This window comes from Mus caroli, chromosome 3 (assembly GCF_900094665.2).
Source record: "Mus caroli chromosome 3, CAROLI_EIJ_v1.1, whole genome shotgun sequence".
Classification (NCBI taxonomy): domain Eukaryota; kingdom Metazoa; phylum Chordata; class Mammalia; order Rodentia; family Muridae; genus Mus; species Mus caroli.
In genome coordinates, this window is record NC_034572.1 from 110,250,337 (window position 1) to 110,270,644 (window position 20,308).

At 45.1% G+C, this 20,308-nt stretch overlaps 1 protein-coding gene and 2 pseudogenes across 1 annotated transcript in view; 2 read left to right on the forward strand and 1 right to left on the reverse strand.

The window, feature by feature from the left end:
- Dbt (dihydrolipoamide branched chain transacylase E2) overlaps positions 1-20,308 on the forward strand; it is a 44,023-nt gene that overhangs the window by 18,479 nt on the left and 5,236 nt on the right. Inside the window, exons 4-8 of the mRNA XM_021158231.2 lie at positions 8,937-9,118; positions 10,433-10,554; positions 14,713-14,929; positions 15,285-15,451; positions 19,547-19,624. Coding sequence (XP_021013890.1) covers positions 8,937-9,118; positions 10,433-10,554; positions 14,713-14,929; positions 15,285-15,451; positions 19,547-19,624 — 766 coding nt within the window. The remainder of the gene's footprint in view (positions 1-8,936; positions 9,119-10,432; positions 10,555-14,712; positions 14,930-15,284; positions 15,452-19,546; positions 19,625-20,308) is intronic.
- On the forward strand, positions 683-1,953 carry LOC110291221 (annotated as a pseudogene).
- On the reverse strand, positions 2,350-6,618 carry LOC110290981 (annotated as a pseudogene).

The following is a 20,308-nucleotide window of genomic DNA, read 5'->3' on the forward strand; positions in this document are numbered from 1 at the left end:
CAAATTTGAGAATTAATAGTATCTGAGGGACGAACAATCTTAAGCAATTATGAGCTCAGAGATATAGCATTGACTTAGTATTTTAAAACACCATCTACAGCACACAACTAGATTATTTGTGCTGAAACAGGGGAAACTGCGTGTCTCAAGGCTCTGCCCCACAGCAGCTAGTTGGGCCCGCGTGGGCCAACGATTGGCTGGGAGGATGAGAAAAATGATTTTACAATGTTTTTTCTGGCCAAAGAATTGTCTTGGGCACAACTAATATTTAATTACCAATGAATATAATTAATAACAATTATAAAAGCTTTCTTTATTTTTTGTAAAACCTTTTGTAGTAAACTAAAATCCTAAGTAATAAAAAGATATTGTCTCTGAATCTTTTGGGTGAGAGCAAGGATTTAAAGTAAACTTCTCTTGAGAAGCATTAGTTAATAAAATACTTTCTACTTAGGAAACAATATACACTGAAAGATTCAAACTCTTCGCTTCTTGTATTGAAGCAGAGACAATAAACATTTTTCTTACATAATGTAAAGCTACATTAGGCATACCTAGAGGCAAAATTTTCTAGTGATTATCAGTTCACTAGAAGCAAAACTCTTTGAATTTAAGCATTATTTTAAACATCTGAATAGATCTGCAACACTGTTAAAAAGAAATTTTTTGAACACAGGGAAAAGCTTTCTCAGGCACTGTTTGCAAAACACAAGAAGGCCACAAGCCGCTCTGAGGCTGCCCAGAGCCCTGCATTGACTCAAACGTAAAATATTTTTTAATCTGAGCATCTTGGCCCTCCTGTAATAAGGGCTGATTCTAGAGGAACAATTTAACTGTCTACGCCTCCAATTTTTGATACTCTTTTAAAAGATGACTTACAGTTAAAACGTTCTTCACAACTTTAGTGTTGTGAAAAAATTGCCCGTACTGCAGTTTCCTGCCAGGCAGCAACTATAGCCAAACTGATTGTTTGAGGGTCTAATCTATGCACAAAGACAATACTCGCTTCTTCGGGAAAACACCAAATGGCGGATGACGCCGGTGCAGCGGGAGGGCCTGGAGGACCCAGGGGGCCCAGGATTAGGAGGCCTGGGTGGCTTCAGCAGAGGTCTTAGGGGCCATGGTCGTGGCCGAGGCCGTGGCCATGGCCGAGGTCGCAGGGCTCATGGAGGTAAAGCTGAAGACAAGGAGTGGATCCCTGTCACCAAGCTGGGCCGCCTGGTTAAGGACATGAAGATCAAGTCCTTGGAGGATATCTACCTGTTCTCCCTGCCCATTAAGGAGTCTGAGATCATTGACTTCTTCCTGGGTGCGTCCCTAAAGGATGAGGTTCTGAAAATCATGCCAGTGCAGAAGCAGACACAGGCTGGCCAGTGGACCAGGTTCAAGGCTTTCGTCGCTATTGGGGACTACAATGGTCACGTTGGTCTTGGTGTTAAGTGCTCCAAGGCGGTTGCCACTGCCATCCGAGGTGCCATCATCTTGGCCAAGCTTTCCAAAGTCCCTGTGCGGAGAGGCTACTGGGGGAACAAGATTGGCAAGCCCCACACTGTTCCATGCAAGGTGACGGGCCGCTGTGGCTCTGTGCTGGTGCGTCTCATCCCTGCCCCCAGAGGCACTGGCATTGTCTCTGCTCCTGTGCCCAAGAAGCTCCTGATGATGGCCGGTATAGATGAGTGCTACACTTCAGCCAGAGGCTGCACTGCCACCCTGGGCAACTTTGCTAAGGCCACCTTTGATGCCATCTCCAAGACTTACAGCTACCTGACCCCCGACCTCTGGAAAGAGACTGTCTTCACCAAGTCTCCTTATCAGGAATTCACTGATCATCTTGTGAAAACCCACCCCAGAGTCTCTGTTCAGAGGACCCAAGCTCCAGCTGTGGCTACTACATAAGGATTTTGTACAAGAAAAATAAAAGAATTAAGTCTGCTAAAAAAAAAAAAAAAAAAAGATGATTACTCTTATAATTTTTTTAATTAACAATATATGGGTGAGTAGAAAATCTTAAATTTGCAATCAAACTGCAAGCTGCAGTCAATGGAACACTGGCAGTTTTAACCATAATTTTCAAGTTTCTTTTGCAACAGAATAATATCTACAACCTTGGGAAAGCAAAACCCAAGTTTAAAACAATTTATCATCTTTAAAATCAATATCAGAAGCATAACCATCATATTACGAAGTTTGACTGCCAATTAATACCTATGAGTACCTGCAAGCTTTAATGCTTTAATAAAGAGGCATTACTTTAAATCTTATCTTTAATTTTTACTTTTTAGGATAGGAACCACATTAATTATTATCTAAGCTAGAAATATCTTTAGAGACCCAGCCTCATGGCCTGCCTTATGCCACATGTCGGAAGGACTCTAAACTCGAGTTATCAAACTTAACACTAACCATCTGTAGCAATATAACAATTATTAATCTTAACCAACAACTTATGAGCTGAATGTGAAAAAACGCAGAGCACATTATCAATAAAAAAGAACCAAATGAAGCAGTTACATTTAGACCAATCAGAGAATATTAATTTTTGTAGCTACAATCATAGAATAAAAGGCACTTTACCATTTGTCAAACACATTAATCNCGAACCATTTATTAGCTTTTTTACCCCGAAACTAAGAGGCTGTAGACTCGCCCTTTTTTCCTAAAANGAACAGTTTTTCCAGCAGGGACCCTCCTGCCATGTATCTGATTCTTGGATGAAGCACGAGACTGCTCTCGGCTTTGCAGATAAAGTTTTTTATACTATCTTTATTATCCAACATAAAACATAGAACATTAATTCATACAGACTGGACACGAACATACATGAATTGAACACGTGAACAGATTGGTGCACCAGACATTAGACAAGACACAAAAGGGGACAGAGTACTTCTGCTATAAGGCCCAGAGAGAACAAAGCATGGCACTCCTGAAATTTCTCTCTGCTTTTTGGGACATTTTCCTCCCTCATGATGCAGTTTTTTTAACTGCGGCAATCCACCTGATTATTAATTTCCTTTTAATAAACCCTTTCTTTTCTCACGCCTAAAAATGTAGCTTCTGAGAGCCACGGCCTACCGCCTGTTACAGTTCCCAGCTCCTGTTAAGCTTCACTGCTGAACCTAAGTGAACCAGTGCTCGGGTTTAACGCAGATTCAGCTTAGCCCATACGGACCTTCTCCCGTATGAATTTCCTTTATCCTTTAGTTATTTTCTTCTTCTATGGAGCTCCAAACCAGCAGTGCCTCTTCCAAAAATCCTTTGCGGTTTCTCAGCCCCGAGTTGGTTCGCCAAATGTTGTGTCTGGCCAGCAGATCACAGCCTGGGTTCTAGCCTGGAAAGGCAATTTGGAAACCTGGAAGAGAAGAAGGGCTAGGCGGGCGAGAAAAGATGCAGCTAAGACAGTCATTTTGATCAAAGCTCAATTTTACTATTCCTCATGCAGTTATGAAGCAGGGGAAGGGGGCCCGATTCCCGCCAACAGTATCAGGGTGATCACGTGATGGCTTCGGAACAGAAAAGACCAGGCTCTAGCAGTGGGCGTGGCAGAACAATTGAGCGGCAAGCTCCATCCAGGTGTAAACAGTGGAACCATTAAGGCTGGGGGAGGGGAGGCTACAGTAAACAAAAAATAAAATTAAAAAATATGAGGTCTGATAGGGGAGCAATTGGATAAGAAAATCAAAAAAAGGAACAGTAATTTAAAGTTTATTCCAGCTATAATGCAGGTTATTCTGACTGTAAGGTAGCACCATACGGCATACTTCTGAGACCATTCCCGAGATATTCTGTTGTACGTATCTCTGTCTGTTTTGTAGATCCGTGCAATCTCTGGCACTAGGGGGTCATCTGGGTTTGGATCACATAGCAGTGAACAAATGGGTAAAAGAACTTTAGAAATAGTTAAAGCAGGAGACCTCTGTGATCTTAGAATATCAAGACCAATGCTGCCCTTACTGTTACTATTCGGATGATAGATTCCCGTTGTAAGTGCAACCGTAGGTGGTTTGAAGGGGTAGTCTGTAGGAAAATGAATTGTCAAAAAGAATACACCACCTTGCTATGGGCTGTCATTAGGTCCCATAATTGTGGCTTGCCAATGAAACACGTCATCTCCAACCTGCATAACATTGTGCTGGAGGGTCACGGGCCAAATCACTAAGTTCCTTATTAATCCGTTTCAGCGCCGTAGTCTGTGCTTTTCGCAGGGCTCCTCACTATCCCAAGGTGTACTCAAAGGTCCGGCCAAAACTCTTGATTATCCCGGAGGCGGCAGGGAAGGATTGTCTCTTCTCACACCGGCTCTGCCAGACACAGGCGCCACCACGCCACCACGTATCCGTCCGCAGGGAGAGGGTTAAAGGGGAGTGGTTTGCCTCCCTCGCTCAGGCTGAGTGGACATGCCACCCTCTTGCTGTTGGAACAGATGGCTCAGTGGGTAAGAGCACCCGACTGCTCTTCCAGAGGTCCAGAGTTCAAATCCCAGCAGCCACATGGTGGCTCACAACCATCTGTAACGAGATCTGGCGCCCTCTTCTGGAGTGTCTGAAGACAGCTACAGTGTACTTACATTAAATAAATAAATAAATAAATCTTTAAAAAAAAAAAAAAAGGAACAGCACCTTCTTACTAAACTGATCAGAGGTCAGACGGAAGCTATTTTATTTCTTTTCTTTATTTCCCACCCTCTAACAGTTCCACATCCCATACCTCCTCCCCACCCCGCTGTATCCACATAGATGTCCCCACCCCTCAACCCAACCAAACTTCTAAACTCCCTGGGGCCTCCAGCCTCATGAGGGTTAGGTGCATCATCTCTGAACCAACACAGACCCTGAAGTCCTCTACGGTATCTGTGTTGGGTTATTTTATTTTTTAAAATTATCTCTTATATATTTGATATTATATCATTTCACCCTTCCCTTTCTTCCCTCCAAACTCTCCATATACCTGTTTTCTTTTTCAAATTCATGGCTTCTTCTTTTCATTAATTGTGTGTGTATATATATATATATATATGTATATTCTATATATGGATATTCATACATACATACATACATATAATTTTCAGATACATAAATAGGACCTGCTCAGTCTATATAACGTTACTTGTATTATGCCTTCAGAGCTTGTCATTTGGTTATGGACACCCACTGTACTCTCCCTGGGGAACACCGCTTCTCCCTCTCTCAGCATTCCTTAGTTGCCTGTAGTTCTGTAGGGTTGAGGCCTCATCGTTTTCCTGTCCACTTTGGCATGTCTGTTGTTGTCCTTGTTTAGCTCACATTCAGGTAGTGGTGCTGGCGAGACTTGATGGGTGTAGCTTCTGACATTACTAGGAGACAAATCTTACAACAAATTCCATGATCCTCTGACTCAGCATCTTTCTGTCCCGTTTTGCTCAAGGAGAAGGCTTAGCTTTGAGAGTGTTCTATAGAATATCCACTGGGACTGGGCTCCACACCTCTGCATTCTGACTGGTTGTTGTTTTCTATAATGGTCTCTGAGAAGTTTCTTTGATAGGGCAATGAGGATGCACTGACCTGTGCGTATAAGGACAGATGTTAAGGATGAAGCTAGAGATTTTCCAGGTTTAGTGAAGTGAGGGCTGTAGGCTCTCCTCTCAGATCCCTAACTCACTAACCCTGGGTGGTTGTCTCGGTTTTTGTACTAGCCTGAGTGACCTTGAGTCTAATCAGGGAGCTGTTGGGGGCCACAGGGAACCCCTGCTGCATGCTTACGGCTGTTGTGCATGCTGGTCTTTGTTGTGGCTCACAGGTGTCATAGCTGCAGGGGACTGTCGGTTGCCTCCCTCCTTTGGAAGCTTGAATGACTGGAGGCACTCGGGTCAGTTCCAGCTCAGGGGCCTCTGGGCCTGTGTCTGAAGTGTGTCGTGTTGTTTCCCGAGTTAGGGACTTGCATTCCACCTCTAGGGTTTCCAAGGGCAATAGCAATAGTCTGTGATGTTGGGGAGGTCTCTTGGATAGTTCTGAGCAACACCTCAAAAGAGGCCTTCTCATGCCTGGTGTTGAACTTTGGAAGGAGCATTGTCAGCCCAAATGGGAAAATTTCATTTAAACTATTTATACACAGACTTAGTATATTACAGAGTTTATTTTGTTTTGTGTTTGTGTAGGTAGGTAGTTAATAGTATCATTCCTTGTGCCCTTTTTAGACCTCCTTATTTTTACTGTACCTCTCTCCTACTTTTGTATTTATCTATCTTCTTCCCACCTCCCTATTTCGTGCCCCTCATCTTTCCAGTTTTCCCTATCAGATCCCGTGTGCCCTGCTGTTCTCTCTGTTGTTCCTGACTCTACCACCCTAGCAATGGTCCCTTTCTATATCGTGTGTTTCTGTAGTTTTCCAGAATATGTGCTCACATCTAAAGAGTTGGGGCTTGGAGCCTCAGAACAAGGAGAGCATGGTATGATGTCTGTCCTTCTGGATCTAGTTCCACCCACTCACCTGGAGAGCATGATGTTTGTCCTTCTGGATCTAGTTCCACCCACTCACCTGGAGAGCATGATGTCTGTCCTTCTGGATCTAGTTCCACCCACTCACCTGCAAAGTCCACGGTTTCATTTCTTTTTGCTGCTGCACAGTATTGCAGGTGTGCATTATGTCACATTTCCCTTGTCCTTTCGCCAGCTGAAGGACATTTGGGTTGTTTCCATTTCCCAGCTATTGTGAACAGCAGCAGTCAGCAAGAACCATGCCAAGCAAGTATCTGGGAAGTGGGATGTGCGGCTCCTTTGGGCAGATGCCAACAAGTAGTACGGCAGGCTCATATGGTAGATTTAGTCTAGCTTTTTGAGAATTCTCCACAGATGTGAGATTGCCAGAGTGGCCTAACCAGTTTGCCATCCCACCAACAGCGAGGGAGGGTCCTAGAGTTCCTTGTCACTTGTGTGGCTGCTGATCTTGGTCACTGGGACTTGGGTAAAATGAGTCCTCAGAGTTGATCTGATTTGTACTTTCCTAATTGCTATGGAAAATGAACGTTTTTTTGAAATTTCTTTTTTAACTTTTTGTTTTTTCTTTCTTTTAAGAATTCTCTGTTTAGGTCCGAGCCCCACCTCTCCTGCCCCCACTCCCACCCCTCTCTTTTTAATGAGTTTTGTCTTTTTGACTGTTTGTTTCTTGAGTTCTTTATATGTTTGGGATATTAATTTCCTATCAGATGTATAGCTGACAGAGATTCTCTCCGGCTCTGTGGGCTTCCTCTTCACCGAGTTGTCTGTTTCTTGAGGCGTACAGAAGCCTTCTATCCTATGTACAGAAGCCTTTTATCCTATGAGGTCCCACTTGTCCCTTGTTGGCTTTCCTACACCTGTTTCATGCAAGCTATTACCTGTGTTTTCTTCTGGCAGTTTCAGGTTTAACATTTAGGTCATTATTTCTTAAAAAAGCTCTTCTTCCCTCCCTCCCTTCCTCCCTCCCTCCCTATCTCTTTCTTTCTTTCTTTCTCTCTTTCTTTCTTTCTTTCTTTCTTTCTTCAGACAGCGTCTCACCATGCATTCATGATCCTTCTGACTCGGCCATCTGTGTGCTGGGGTCACAGGTCTGTGCAGCCATGCTCAGCTTCTTGAACTGTCATTCTGACCCTGTTTCCTTCCTTTCCTCCTGAGACCCCAGCATGTGTGTTAGTGTGCGCTATGACACTGTCTCGGAGATCTCAACTGACTGATCCACAGATTCGCTGGTTCCTTCCTCTACCAAAGACAATCTGTTGTTCAGCCTTCTAGTATATTTTTTATCTTACTCAATCTTTAACTGCAGAATTCGTTGTCTTTTGTCATGTACCCTTCGGCCACTTTGTTGCTATTTTCTATTTGACTGGACATCATTTTCCCAGTCTTCCTTCAGTTTGGGGGCATTATCTTTGTTTTTTAAGACTGCGCTGGACCAGGCAAAAAGAGTATGGCATTGGGGAAATGTGAAAATCATAAAGGATGCCTACTGATGACATCACCATCATCCTTGTCATCATTGTTATTTACTTGTAAAGCCAGTGTTCACTCTTGAAATCTGATCAGAAGCTAATACAGGTTGAATATAATTTATCTGAGATGTTTAGGAACAAAACTGCTTCAGGTTTTATACAGTGGGTTACAGAATTCTTGCTTAGGCCTCAGCACTTGAGCATCCAGAGTCAAAGGTTTTGAGCATCGTTGTTGGGGCAGAAAAAATCTCAGATTTTGTATATTCTAATTAGGGATGCTCATTACATAGTATTATACAACAAGAGGAAATATCACTCAAATGCAACATTTTTAAAACTTATTTAACAGGAATGGAGAGATGGTTCAGCAGTTAAGAGCACTGGCTGCTCTTCCAGGGGACTTGGGTTCAGTTCCCAACACCTACATGATAGCTCACAACTGTCTGTAACTCCCCTTCCAGGGGATCTCACACCCTCATACAGGCATACAGGCAAAACACCCATGTGCATAAATTAAAACAACAAAAAAAAATTGTTTAGGGGAGCCAGAGAGATGACTCAGGGGTTAAGAGTACTGGCTGCTCTTCCAGAGGACCTGTGTTCAATTCTCAGCACCCATATGGAACTGTCTGTAACTCCAGTTCCAGGGGATCTTACACTGTCACACAGACATACATGCAGGCAAAACACTAATTCATATACAATAAGAATAAACAAATCACTAAAAAAAAAAAAGAAGAACTTATGTACCTGAATGTGTAATTAAACCTTGAGATAAAGGGTTTAGTTTTGTTTTTAATTTTATCATTTGTTAGGGGTTCGTCTGAAACTCAGAAAGCCTTTCCATCTCTTCTAAGATATTTCTCAGGCATCTGGGCGTCAATGCTGCACTAGATGGCTTGGCTGTAACTCCGAGTGGCATTTACACAAACATGCAAGGGTGACTTGTAATCACGACTATTCATGTAAATGTGTCTGTGTCTCTCTCTTCTAGGTATGTAAAAGAAGGAGATACGGTGTCTCAGTTTGATAGCATCTGTGAAGTTCAAAGTGACAAGGCTTCTGTCACCATCACCAGCCGTTACGATGGCGTCATTAAGAGGCTCTATTACAATCTAGATGATATTGCTTATGTGGGGAAACCACTGATCGACATTGAGACAGAAGCTTTAAAGGGTGAGCGTGTCAGACCATATTCATTACTGCTTTCCTTTTGTTGCTGACTTCCAGTATAAAACAGTCCCTGCCCGGCATGGTGAGGTGGAGGCAGGAAGATTGTGAGTTCGAAGCCAGCTTAGGCTACAGAGCGAGGTTTTGGTTTTTTTGTTTTTGTTTTTGGGCTTTTTTTGGGGGGTTTTCGAGACAGGGTTTCTCTGTATAGCCGTGGCTGTCCTGGAACTCACTTTGTAGACCAGGCTAGCCTCAAACTCAGAAATCTGCCTGCCACTGCTTCCCAAGTGCTGGGATTAAAGGTGTGCGCCACCGCCGCCCGGCCTACATAGCGAGTTTAAAGCAATCCTTGGCTACAGAGAAACTCTATCTCAAATAGGATAATTCTAAGTTATGAAATCTGGGTTAAGGATTTAGATCAGAAAACTAGGAAATCTGAAAAGACTTTCCATGATACCTGATTATCTTTCAATCCAATACCACAGCAAAAATCTGTACAGTAAGATTTCATCTGTCTGATATCTGCCCTCTGGAAACTTTGATGTTCAGTGAAGCAAGAAGCTCTCTGAGGCACTAGTGATCAAAGTCCCGAACATTGATTAGCAGAGCACAAACTGGAGCCTAGAGAAGCTAAATCTAACATACTAGGATAGCAGGTTCAATGTCTCAGATCTGGAGTCCTCCCTGGCTTGGCCTATGTGCAGATGGCCAGTGGTGATGCGTCGCAGCAGGACTTTGTGTAAGGAGGAGTTGTTACCTGTGAGACCCAAGAGTGGAGGGAGAGCTCCAGAGTTGCAGGAGAGAGCACACCTGTGACGACCTAGGGACAACTCACTCGGCCCCAACCCTTAAAAATTTCACAGCACATCTCAGGGTTGCCCTGTTTCCACCTGAGCAATCCAGAGTTAGTCGTAGACCAATAACTGTGAAGTGTGTGTGTGTGTGTGTGTGTATGTGTGAGCATGCATGCGGAGGTTGCTATCCGGGGTCGTCTTCTATCACTTTCCACCTTCTCTGAGGGACTGTGTCTCACTGAAGCTGATGTGTCTCACATCTGTTCAGTCCTGCTTCCTGGCAATGAACTCCAGATACGTTTGTTTCCCCCATCTGCCCCCTCCGTGCTGGGGTCACTGACACACACTGCAACACCTGACATTTATGGGGTGCTGAGGAGCCAAGCTCAGGTCCTTATGCTTGCATGACAAGTGCTTTACTGACACAGCCCTCTGGCCAACCCCGCCACTAAGCTTTTGAAGAGATGTTTGCCACTAAGCTTTTGAAGAGATGTTTTTGACTGACGCTGTCTAACCTTGTTTCCAGATTCAGAGGAAGATGTTGTTGAAACCCCCGCTGTGTCCCATGATGAGCACACTCACCAAGAGATAAAAGGCCAGAAAACACTAGCAACGCCTGCAGTGCGTCGGCTGGCAATGGAAAATAATGTGAGTCTTCTTAAAAGTGAAGTTTGAGACTACATAGAAAGTATACATTTGTATCTCTGGAAAAAAAAAAGCTCTCTGTGAAATGGTTTAAGTTGGAATTAATGAAAGTGGTTCCACCTGGGAGGGGCAGAGATGGCTGCACTGTTACAAGTATCTGCTGCTCCCAGAGGACTTGGGTTCTGTTCCCAGGTCCATAGTGGGTGGCTCACGACCAATACCGTCAACTCCGGCTCTTCTGTATTCTGATAGCTGCCTCTAGCACCTAATAACACTTCATACATTTGTGACATAAATTCATACAATCATTCATGCCAATAAAAATAAGGCACCAGGAAGAAATGGCAGGTCATTGTGAATGCAGCACTTCATATTAATTGAATAATGTGGTATCGTTTTCCTTTCCCAGAGCCCAGTAGCAGTAGCAGTTAACATTTCTTAAATATTGCTAAATACCAGTGTCTTGGGGCTGGGGAGATTAGGTGGCTTAGGTGGTGAGATGCTTAGTGCGCAGAGCTGAGCCCTCCAGCACTCACACAAGAAGCCTGGCATGGTGGTGCGCATGTGTGATTCCAACATTCAGGATGAAGAGCTTACAGGAGCCCTGGGGCAAACTTCAGATGTAGTGAGAGACGACGCTGCCTCAAAAAAGTAAGCTCTTGAGAAATGACCCCAGAGGTTAGCCCCTGGCCTCCACATGCACAGGCTTGGGTGTGAACGTGTACCCACACTCACATGAGCACACACACACACAGGAACACACCAAACAAGCACACACGTACACACCAGCATTTTAGCTTAGGTCACCTAGAGACACAGTTTAAGAATGTGGATACCTGTGATTGGTTTCTTAAAGAAGCAAAAGTCTATAAAGGGAAGGAGAGGGTAGCAAAGGGGAGAGACTTAAGAATGGGACAGAAATGGACGAGGTAACAAAACTCTACCAACCTGTGCTGAGACGTGAGAATTGTGTTGTCTTTGTCCATCTGTAAGTTACTCAGCTCTCCATAACTCCAACAGAATCCCCCAAATAAACAACCTTCTAAAGAAGAGATGTTTAAGTCGGCTCCTAGCTTCCTGGTCTTCAGTTCATGAGCAATCAGCCCCCTTGTCCTAGGTGTGTGGTGGTGCAGCACATGGTAGGTGTGCACAGAGGTGGAAGCTTACTCTCCTTAGAGATGGGAACGAAAAGGCCACCCATAGTCCCCTTTGATGACACACCCATAATTACTGGGAAATCTCCCCGTAGACTCCAACTCAAAGTTTCCACATTGTCCCACCTCCACTAAATTAAACCAGTCCTTTATTTTATTTGTTATGTTTATGTATGTATGCTTTTAAAAAAAAAAAAAAAGATAGGATCTCATTATGTGGTTCAAGCTGGCCTCAAATCATCATATAGCCCATCATAATCTCTATTCCTCTACCTCAGTCTTCAGAGCACTGGAATTATAGGCAATCCCCACTGTATTCTGCTGAGCACGAACCTGGAACACAGACCTCGGGGGGACATTCCAGATCCAAACTGCAGCCTTTTCTGTGCTGTGTGGTGGCTAACAGGTCTGACAGCATGGCTCCCTGACACTGATAGGAATTTAGATGTCTCAATTAGCCTCACAGATAAGGAGCTACTGTGAAACCTACAGTGGAACGGTTGCCAGCACAGTCACACAGCCAACAGTGCAGTGAGGCCAAAGTTTACCAGGGACTGTTGTCACCACAGAAGCACTGGTGCTGCACAGCAGCCTTCCCATCCATTACCTCAAGCTTCTACGTGCCAGGCCCCAGACACAATAGCTCAGATGCTTACAACAACCCTCCAGGGTGTTTGGATCCTCACTGTTGCTGGTGAGAAAGGACCAGGAGGTATGTTAACTTGTCCAAGCCCAAAGTAAGTGGCCGACCTGGGAGACTGAAACGAATTCTGTTTACACAGCTGAGTTCTTCCCACTCGGCTGTGATGCAGAGAATTTCTGAGAGAATTATAGTTGTTACCGTGGGGGGGGGGGGACCCAAAAGTTTGTATTGTGAGCTGTGGAAGTGCCAGGACAGTTCAGCTTGCGAGGAGGACACTGGTCAGTACTCTGTGATATGTTCTGCCTTGTGTTCTCAAGAGCAGATGGTTCACAAACTGATTTACACCCCAGCCCGTGTTAGGGGGAGTTTTAAATAGGGGCTATGCATCTCAGGCTCACTGGCACTTCCTATTGTAGCCCAGTCTGGCCTTAAATTCACAATGCCTCTGCTTCCTAAATGGTAAGATTGTAAGCCTGGGTTACCACAGCTGGCTTCTCTGTGGCTTCTCTTTACATTCAGATTTTGTTTTTTGTTTGTTTTTTAACTTATTCTTTTCATTCAGTACATCCCTGTCACAGTTTCCCCTCCCAGTCCATGTTGTCCCTCCATACCCCCTGCCCAGATCCACTCCTCCTCATTTCCCTTCAGAAAAGCGCAGGCCTCTCAGAGACATCAACCGAGCACAGTGTAACAAAACACCACAAGCCTGGGGACAAACCCTCACTTCTAGGCTCTGCCAGGCAGCACAGTAGGAGGAGGAAAAGAGTCCCTGGAGCAGGGGAGAAGAGTCAGGGACACACCCATTCCCACTGTTAGGAGCCTCACAGGAATACCAAGCTTACAACCCAATCATAGGCAGAGGACTAGTGCAGACCATGCGGGCTCTGTGATTGCTGCTTCCGTCTCTATGAGCTCCTGTGAGCCCTGCTTGCTTGTTCTGTGGGCTGTGTTCTCCTGGTGTCCTGAGCCCTCTGGCTCTTACACTTTTCCTGTCTATCTTCTGTGGGGTTCCCCCTTGTTCCCAGAGTAGGAACCTGGTAGAGATCTCCAATTTGGGCTCTCTTTCCACCTAGTGTGTGGCTGTGGTCTCTGCACCCACTCCTGTCATTGCCAGAGGAAGCCTCTGCGATGACACTGGGCTAGGCACCTGTCTTAGTCAAGGCTTCTATTCCTGCACAAACATCATGACCAAGAAGCAAGTTGGGGAGGAAAGGGTTTATTCAGCTTACACTTCTACACTGCTGTTCATCACCAAAGGAAGTCAGGACTGGAACTCAAGCAGGTCAGGAAGCAGGAGCTGATGCAGAGGCCACGGAGGAATGTTACTTACTGGCTTGCTTCCCCTGGCTTGCTCAGCTTGCTTTCTTAGAGAACCCAGGACAACCAGCCCAGTGACGGCACCACCCACAATGGGCTCTCCCCACTTGATCACTAATTAAGAAAATGCCTTACAGCTGGATCTCATGGAGGCATTTTCTCAAGGGAGGCCTCCTTTCTCTGTGATAACCCCAGCTTGTGTCAAGTTGACACGCAAAACCACCCATTACAGCAACCGATAACGTTCATATCTTTAAAAAAGAAATCAATATATATTAACTATACAGAGTAGTGAGTTTCATTAATAAGCAATAAGAATTATATGAGAAGGAATGTCAGAAATGACTCAACGGTAAAGATGCCTTGCTGCACAGAGGACCCAGAGTTGATTTACAGAACCTACATGTCAGCCAACAGCTGGCTGTAACTCTGGTCCTAGGGGATGTGGCCCATACTTCAGGAGGCAGAGGCAGGTGGATCTCTGTGAGTTCAAGGCCATCCTCACCTACACAGTAAATTCCAGACCAGCCAGGACTATTCAGAGGGACCTGACTTTTTAAAAAAGAAAAAGAAAAAAAGAGACAAAGAATAATGGGGAGATTTAGAGACTTTGGAGATTTAAATGGACAAATGAACAACGGTATATAAAAGTAACAGCTGCTTACCCAGAGGTCCTGAGGCTTGTTTCTTACATGATGAAAATGTTCCTCAAACAAAGTTACTAGGAAAAATTTTTACATATATATATATGTGTGTGTGTGTGTGTGTGTGTGTGTGCATTGGTTTTTCAAAACAGGGTTTCCCTGTGTAGCCCTGGCTGTCCTGGGCTGCAGGGCTACTCTTATTTTTTAAGAATGTGTGTGTGTGTGTGTGTGTGTATGTGTGTGTGTTTATTTAGCCCAGGCTGGCCTGGAACTTAGCCATCCACCTGCCTCTGCCTCCCGAGTGCTGGGACTAGGCTTGTGCCATCCCTGCCTGGTTTTTCTGCTCCATCTTTAAACGTTGATGGTAAGTTTATTTTTAACACTAAAATGTGTTCTGTTTTAGATTAAGCTGAGTGAAGTTGTTGGCTCAGGAAAAGATGGCAGAATACTTAAAGAAGATATCCTCAGCTTTTTGGAAAAGCAGACAGGAGCCATACTGCCTCCCTCACCAAAATCTGAAATCACACCACCTCCACCACAGCCCAAAGACAAGCCCTTTCCCACGCCGATATCAAAGCCTCCAGTGTTCACAGGCAAAGACCGAACAGAGCCAGTAACAGGTAATGGTAACAGCAGTAATATGAAGTGGCGGTAATTTACTTTGTGGAATTGCCTCAGGAGATGCATCTTCATCGTATGATATTTTTGATTGCCTTTTGAGCCTGGATCTCACTGTGTAGCCCTAGAACTCGATATGTAGACCAGGCTGGCTGTGTACTCACAGAGATCTTCCTGCCTCTGCCTCCCCGACGCTGGGGATTAAAGGTGCGGACCACCACACCTGGCTTTCAGTTCTCACTAACAGAAAATTTCAAATTCATCATGAAATTACCATAATACAATGGTACAGTTTTTCTATTTTGTATTGAAAAATAATATTATCAGGTTTATATAAAATGACTGGCTTTCTCCTAGGCTTCCAGAAGGCAATGGTGAAGACCATGTCTGCAGCCCTGAAGATTCCCCACTTTGGGTATTGTGATGAGATTGACCTTACTCAGCTGGTTAAGCTTCGAGAAGAGCTGAAACCTGTTGCTTTGGCGCGTGGAATCAAACTCTCCTTCATGCCCTTCTTCTTAAAGGTGAGTTTCACTCATCCCAGGCAAGGCCCAAGAGGGACGGCGCCACTTGGTTTTGTAAAGATGCAGCAGGTTAGAATTAAAGTACTGCTTTATGCCATATCGTCAGACTTGGAGGAAAAAAAGTCCAAACCCACCATCTCTTTGACTCATAGGAATTTATACAGTTGAAAGCTGTATTATATTTTTATCTGCTTACCTCTTTCTCTAAGATTTATTTTATGTTTAAGTTACATTTACCTATTTATTTAGTGTGTGTGAGTGTGCATGCTGTGTGTGAGTGTATACTTGTGTGTTTATGTACTCAAGTGCACTCAATGGGACAACTTACAGGAGTCCGTTTTCTTCTTCTATTCTTCTACCTTGTGAGTCCCAGGGATTGAACTCAGGTTGTCAGGCTCGGAGGAAAAGTGCCTCGCTCAGCTCACTGACCCACCTCGCCAGCCCAAGAGTTAGTTAGTTAGTTAGTTTGTTAGTTTGTTTGTTTTTGAGGCAGGGTTGCATCTCTGGCTGGCTTGGAACTTATGATGTAGACTGCTTTCAAACTCAGAGATCAGCCTGCCTCTGCCTCCCAAGTACTGGGATTAAAGACATATACCACAATGCCTGGCTGTGTGTGTGTGTGTGCGTGTGTGTGTGTGTGTGTGTGTGTGTTCATGTAAGTGCCCACAGAGGCTAAAAGAGGGTGTCAGTCAGATCTCCTGGAGCCAGAGTTAGCAGGCAGTGGCGAGTCGTTCAGCTGGGGTCCTCTGTAGGAGCAGTGTGTGCTCCTAAGTACAGAGCCGTCTCCCCACTTGAAGCTAGGAAGAGAACCGTGCTGACAGTTGAGGAAAGCCTGAAAGAGAGGGGAAGAGGAAAGTTCTGGTTTGAGCTGAAAGGAGACATGAAGAGGCCACACATAACAGTAGTATTCATTTCCATGTCTTCAGCACATTCATGGGGAGGCTTCTGAGAATGACAGTGCTGGGTCACTGTGTGTCAGGCTTCGGTAAGCAAGCTCCAGGCAGCTATCCCTTACATCTCAGAGTATTCCAGATGTGCAGATAGTACATTCTCCACTTCCCTCTGAAGAAAACGGGGCCTCAGAGAGGCTGACAGTCTTCTCACGGACGTTAACATACGGGAAAGCCACATTCTAGTCTGCTCTGGTCCCGCTCTGGCCTCTCCTCATTCGACATGGCTCCTCCCGCCCTTTCTTCACAGTCTGCCAGGACAAATCATCTTTCACTCAAATTGAATCGGATCCCGATTCTTTCAGCAGTTTCCCTTCAGTGCCTTTAGGATGGTTTCCCAAGTCCTTAGTGTGGCATACAAGTCTCTGCTGGTTACCCCTCCAGTCTCCTCAAAACCACTCTCTGTCCACTCTCTGTTTTAATCACACTGAGCTATGCAAATACTGGATTATACAGTTTTACTTGAAATACCCACCAGGTCTCTCCCTCTGTCTCTCTGTCTCTGTCTCTGTCTCTCTCTGTTTCTCTCTCTCCTCTTCCTATTTTGTTTTGTTTGTTGTTTTTTGCAACAGTTTCACTAGCCAGCCCAGGCTGGCCTGAAACTCACAGTTCTGCCCCAGCCTTCCTGGTGCTGAGATTACAGGCATGAGCCATCTCTCCTGGCCTCCTCTTTCAAATATCTGTGCATCTTAAATATGGGACCTGTTCAGATATAGACTCCAGAATCCCCTGTGGCTCCCATGGTCACCACATGCTGTTGCTGCCCACTGTGGTGCGTTTTAGTGTGCTGCTGTTGTTAGACTGGTTCCCTTCTCCAGATACTGAGCCCCTGAGACACGATGCTTTCTCCTTTAGCATCTGCCCTGCAAATGGATAATCTCTAAGCATGGTGGGTCGTGGATGTCTCCAAATGAAGTGTGTGTGTGTGGGGGGGGCATCTGGACTCTGTTAGGGGTAGAGAGTCACCTATAGAGGTGTTACTCAAAGTTGTGTGTATGAGAGGGCAGCTCGGGGCTTTACAGCAGTAGGTAGAACCTGAATTAGCAAGGAAAGTGGTGATAGCATGAGCTCCTTAGAAGACAGATAATTGGGTTCCATTACTGTACAGCAAGCAAACTAACTACCCCCAAATTTAATGAAATAAAGCATCGGTTGTTTATGGATTCTCATGAGGTAAACTAGGTATGAGTCTGGTGACCTTGGCAGGAATCTCTCCCTTCTACAGAAACTTGCAGTTGGCCAGAGGGTGACTGCTGTAGGAAGGCCCCAGCAGGAATGGCCCCTTCTCTTCTGTATTGTCTCCCTTCTCCTCAGCGTGCTCCTCTGTCTCAGCCCTGGAGCAGGTGAAGAGAAACGGCAGAAGTGCTCAGGCTTTTTTTTTTTTTTTTAAAGATTTATTTATTATTATATCTAAGTACACTGTAGCTGTCTTCAGACACACCAGAAGAGGGCATCAGATCTCATTACGGATGGTTGTGAGCCACTGTGGTTGCTGGGACTTGAACTCAGGACCTTCAGAAGAGCAGTGAGTGCTCTTAACCACTGAGCCATCTCTTCAGCCTGTGCTCAGACTTTTTTGTTCCCCATTCTGCCTCCCAGGGAGGGACCTGGCCCCTTTTGAAGCCAGGATAGACCAGCTCTCAGACAACTGGGTCTCTCTCACCGCTGTGTTTCTTCATTGTTCATTGAACTTGTTCTGTTCCCACTGGCCAAAGCCAGTCACCTGACTAAGCTGGGAGCTTAACAGATCGATACCAAAGGGTGCAGATGCGCGCAGGGTGTCATGAAAAGCTGGAGTCATTACTTCAGCCTCCACACTCAGAGACAAGGACAATGCTTTAAGCAGATAGGTAGCAGTTTGTTTCACCAAGGTTAAACAGGATAGAGTTAGTAACAGGCTGTTAGCATAGTAACTACAGGGCCTTGAGTTTGCCAAGGCCCTGCAGAGGCGAGACCTGTGGGCTGTTAGCTGAGGAGGTGTAGGGATTAGAGACCCTGAGATAGTCTGGTAAGAGGCAGCCTGCAGAGAGAAGGTGATAAAGAGGTGGTAAAGATATAGCCTTCTTCTGTAAAAGAAGGCTGGGGGAACGTTTCACCCCCTCAAGGAAGCAGGGGGCTGATTATACCCTGAAAGAGTGAACTGGGAAAGGGAAGTAGAGGAAATGTGTGGGGTGGACTGTTGGAGAAAGGCCCAGCATTAGGGGAGGGCTGAGAGGAAGACTGGCAAGAGAGCACCACCCTGTCTTCCTGACCACTGTGTTTCTTCATTGTTCTAGCTAAATGAACAATAACCTCTTGGTATTTTCAAAAATAAGTTTTGCGAATTTTATTTTAAATTTAAATGTAAATTTTAAAACCTTTAAAAAATACTACAAAGTATGAAATGTGGGATATATATCTATATCTACATATCTTGTATTTTCATTTGCAAAAATATTATACTCAAACCTCCATTTCTATTGGTAGTACTTTTGACTAACTTCAGGTGTGGATTTTTGTTTGCTTATTCTTGTTCTTGTTCTTGGTTCCTGGCTGGCCTGAACTTGCTTCTATAGAACAGACTGTCTCAGTCACAAGAGACTCCATAGCCACAGCCTGTTGTAACTACACTAATCACTGTAAAAGATCTCCGTCTAACCCGTCTTTGAATGTCATGAACATTTGGGATCAGGGAGATATTTCGAAGTTAGGGAAATCAGCCCATGCGCAGGAGAGAATGATATGAAGACAAAGGAAGTTTAAAGAGCAGGGGAGGGATGGAAGGGGGCAAACAGGAATGTGTGCATGCCAGCAGGTGGGCTCTGCCAGCTCTGCCTTTGACCAGGCCAAGGGCACCCGTGGAACCCGTGGCCTCTAATGATCGCTTTGAAATTACTGCCCTGTGTCCCTTCCTGCATTGTTATTTTGAAAGTCCCCTTCCTGTTTGCAGGTGACCTGCCCGTTGCATCATTTGTTTCTCAATGGTCAGGGCAGCCTAGCTTCACCTTGGTTAGAGATCAGAGTTCCTGGAAAGGAGAAAGCTGTGTGCGCATGGCCTTGAGTTCGAGCTCTCTTTCCCTCTGCCCGGCTACCTTCTGTCACCTGCAGTCCTCCATGCCTGTGTGAGGCCAGAGTGTTCATGGCGACTTCTCTTTCCTGTTAACAGGCTGCTTCTCTGGGACTACTACAGTTTCCTATCCTCAATGCCTCCGTGGACGAGAACTGCCAGAACATCACCTACAAGGTTGGCTATGCATTTTGAAAATCTTCGATTTAATAGAAGATAGGCTACTCAAACACTGGCCCTTTTTCAGACAGGAAAGAAAGGTATATAGCATAGGCCATTAAACTTAGGCTTTAGTCTGTTGGCTTTGCTTTTGCTGTTTAATAAGGATTTTGTTCAGCTGTGCAGTCTCCCCTTCAAAAGTCTTGTTGATTTCCCATTTAAAATAGTGGAACTACCCTGGTAGTAGCACACGCCTTTAATCCCGGCACTCGGGAGGCGGAGGCAGGTGGAGCTTTGTGAGTTCAAGGCCAGCCTGGTTTACAGAGGGAGTTCCAGGATAGCCAGGGCTACACAGAAAAACATTGCCTTGAAAAACCAAAATAATAAACAAACAAACAAATAAACAAATCAGTGGAATTATAAGTGCGTGAGGCAGTGAAGAGTTCCCCGTGCGACTCAGCATCCCAGAAGCGTGGCCTCTTGAGATTACAGTGTGGACTCTGAAAAAGAGAGCAGTTGCTAAAAAAGTGTGTGTAGGTAGGCATGTATGTCTGCATGTGCTATGTGCCCGTGAGTGCAGGTGCCTTGGAGGCCAGAGGCCTCGGCTCAGCTGGAGGGATGGACTGTAGAGAGCCTCCCGATGTAGGTGCTGGGAACTTAATTTGGGTCATCTGGACGGACAGCCAGTGCTCTTAACCACTA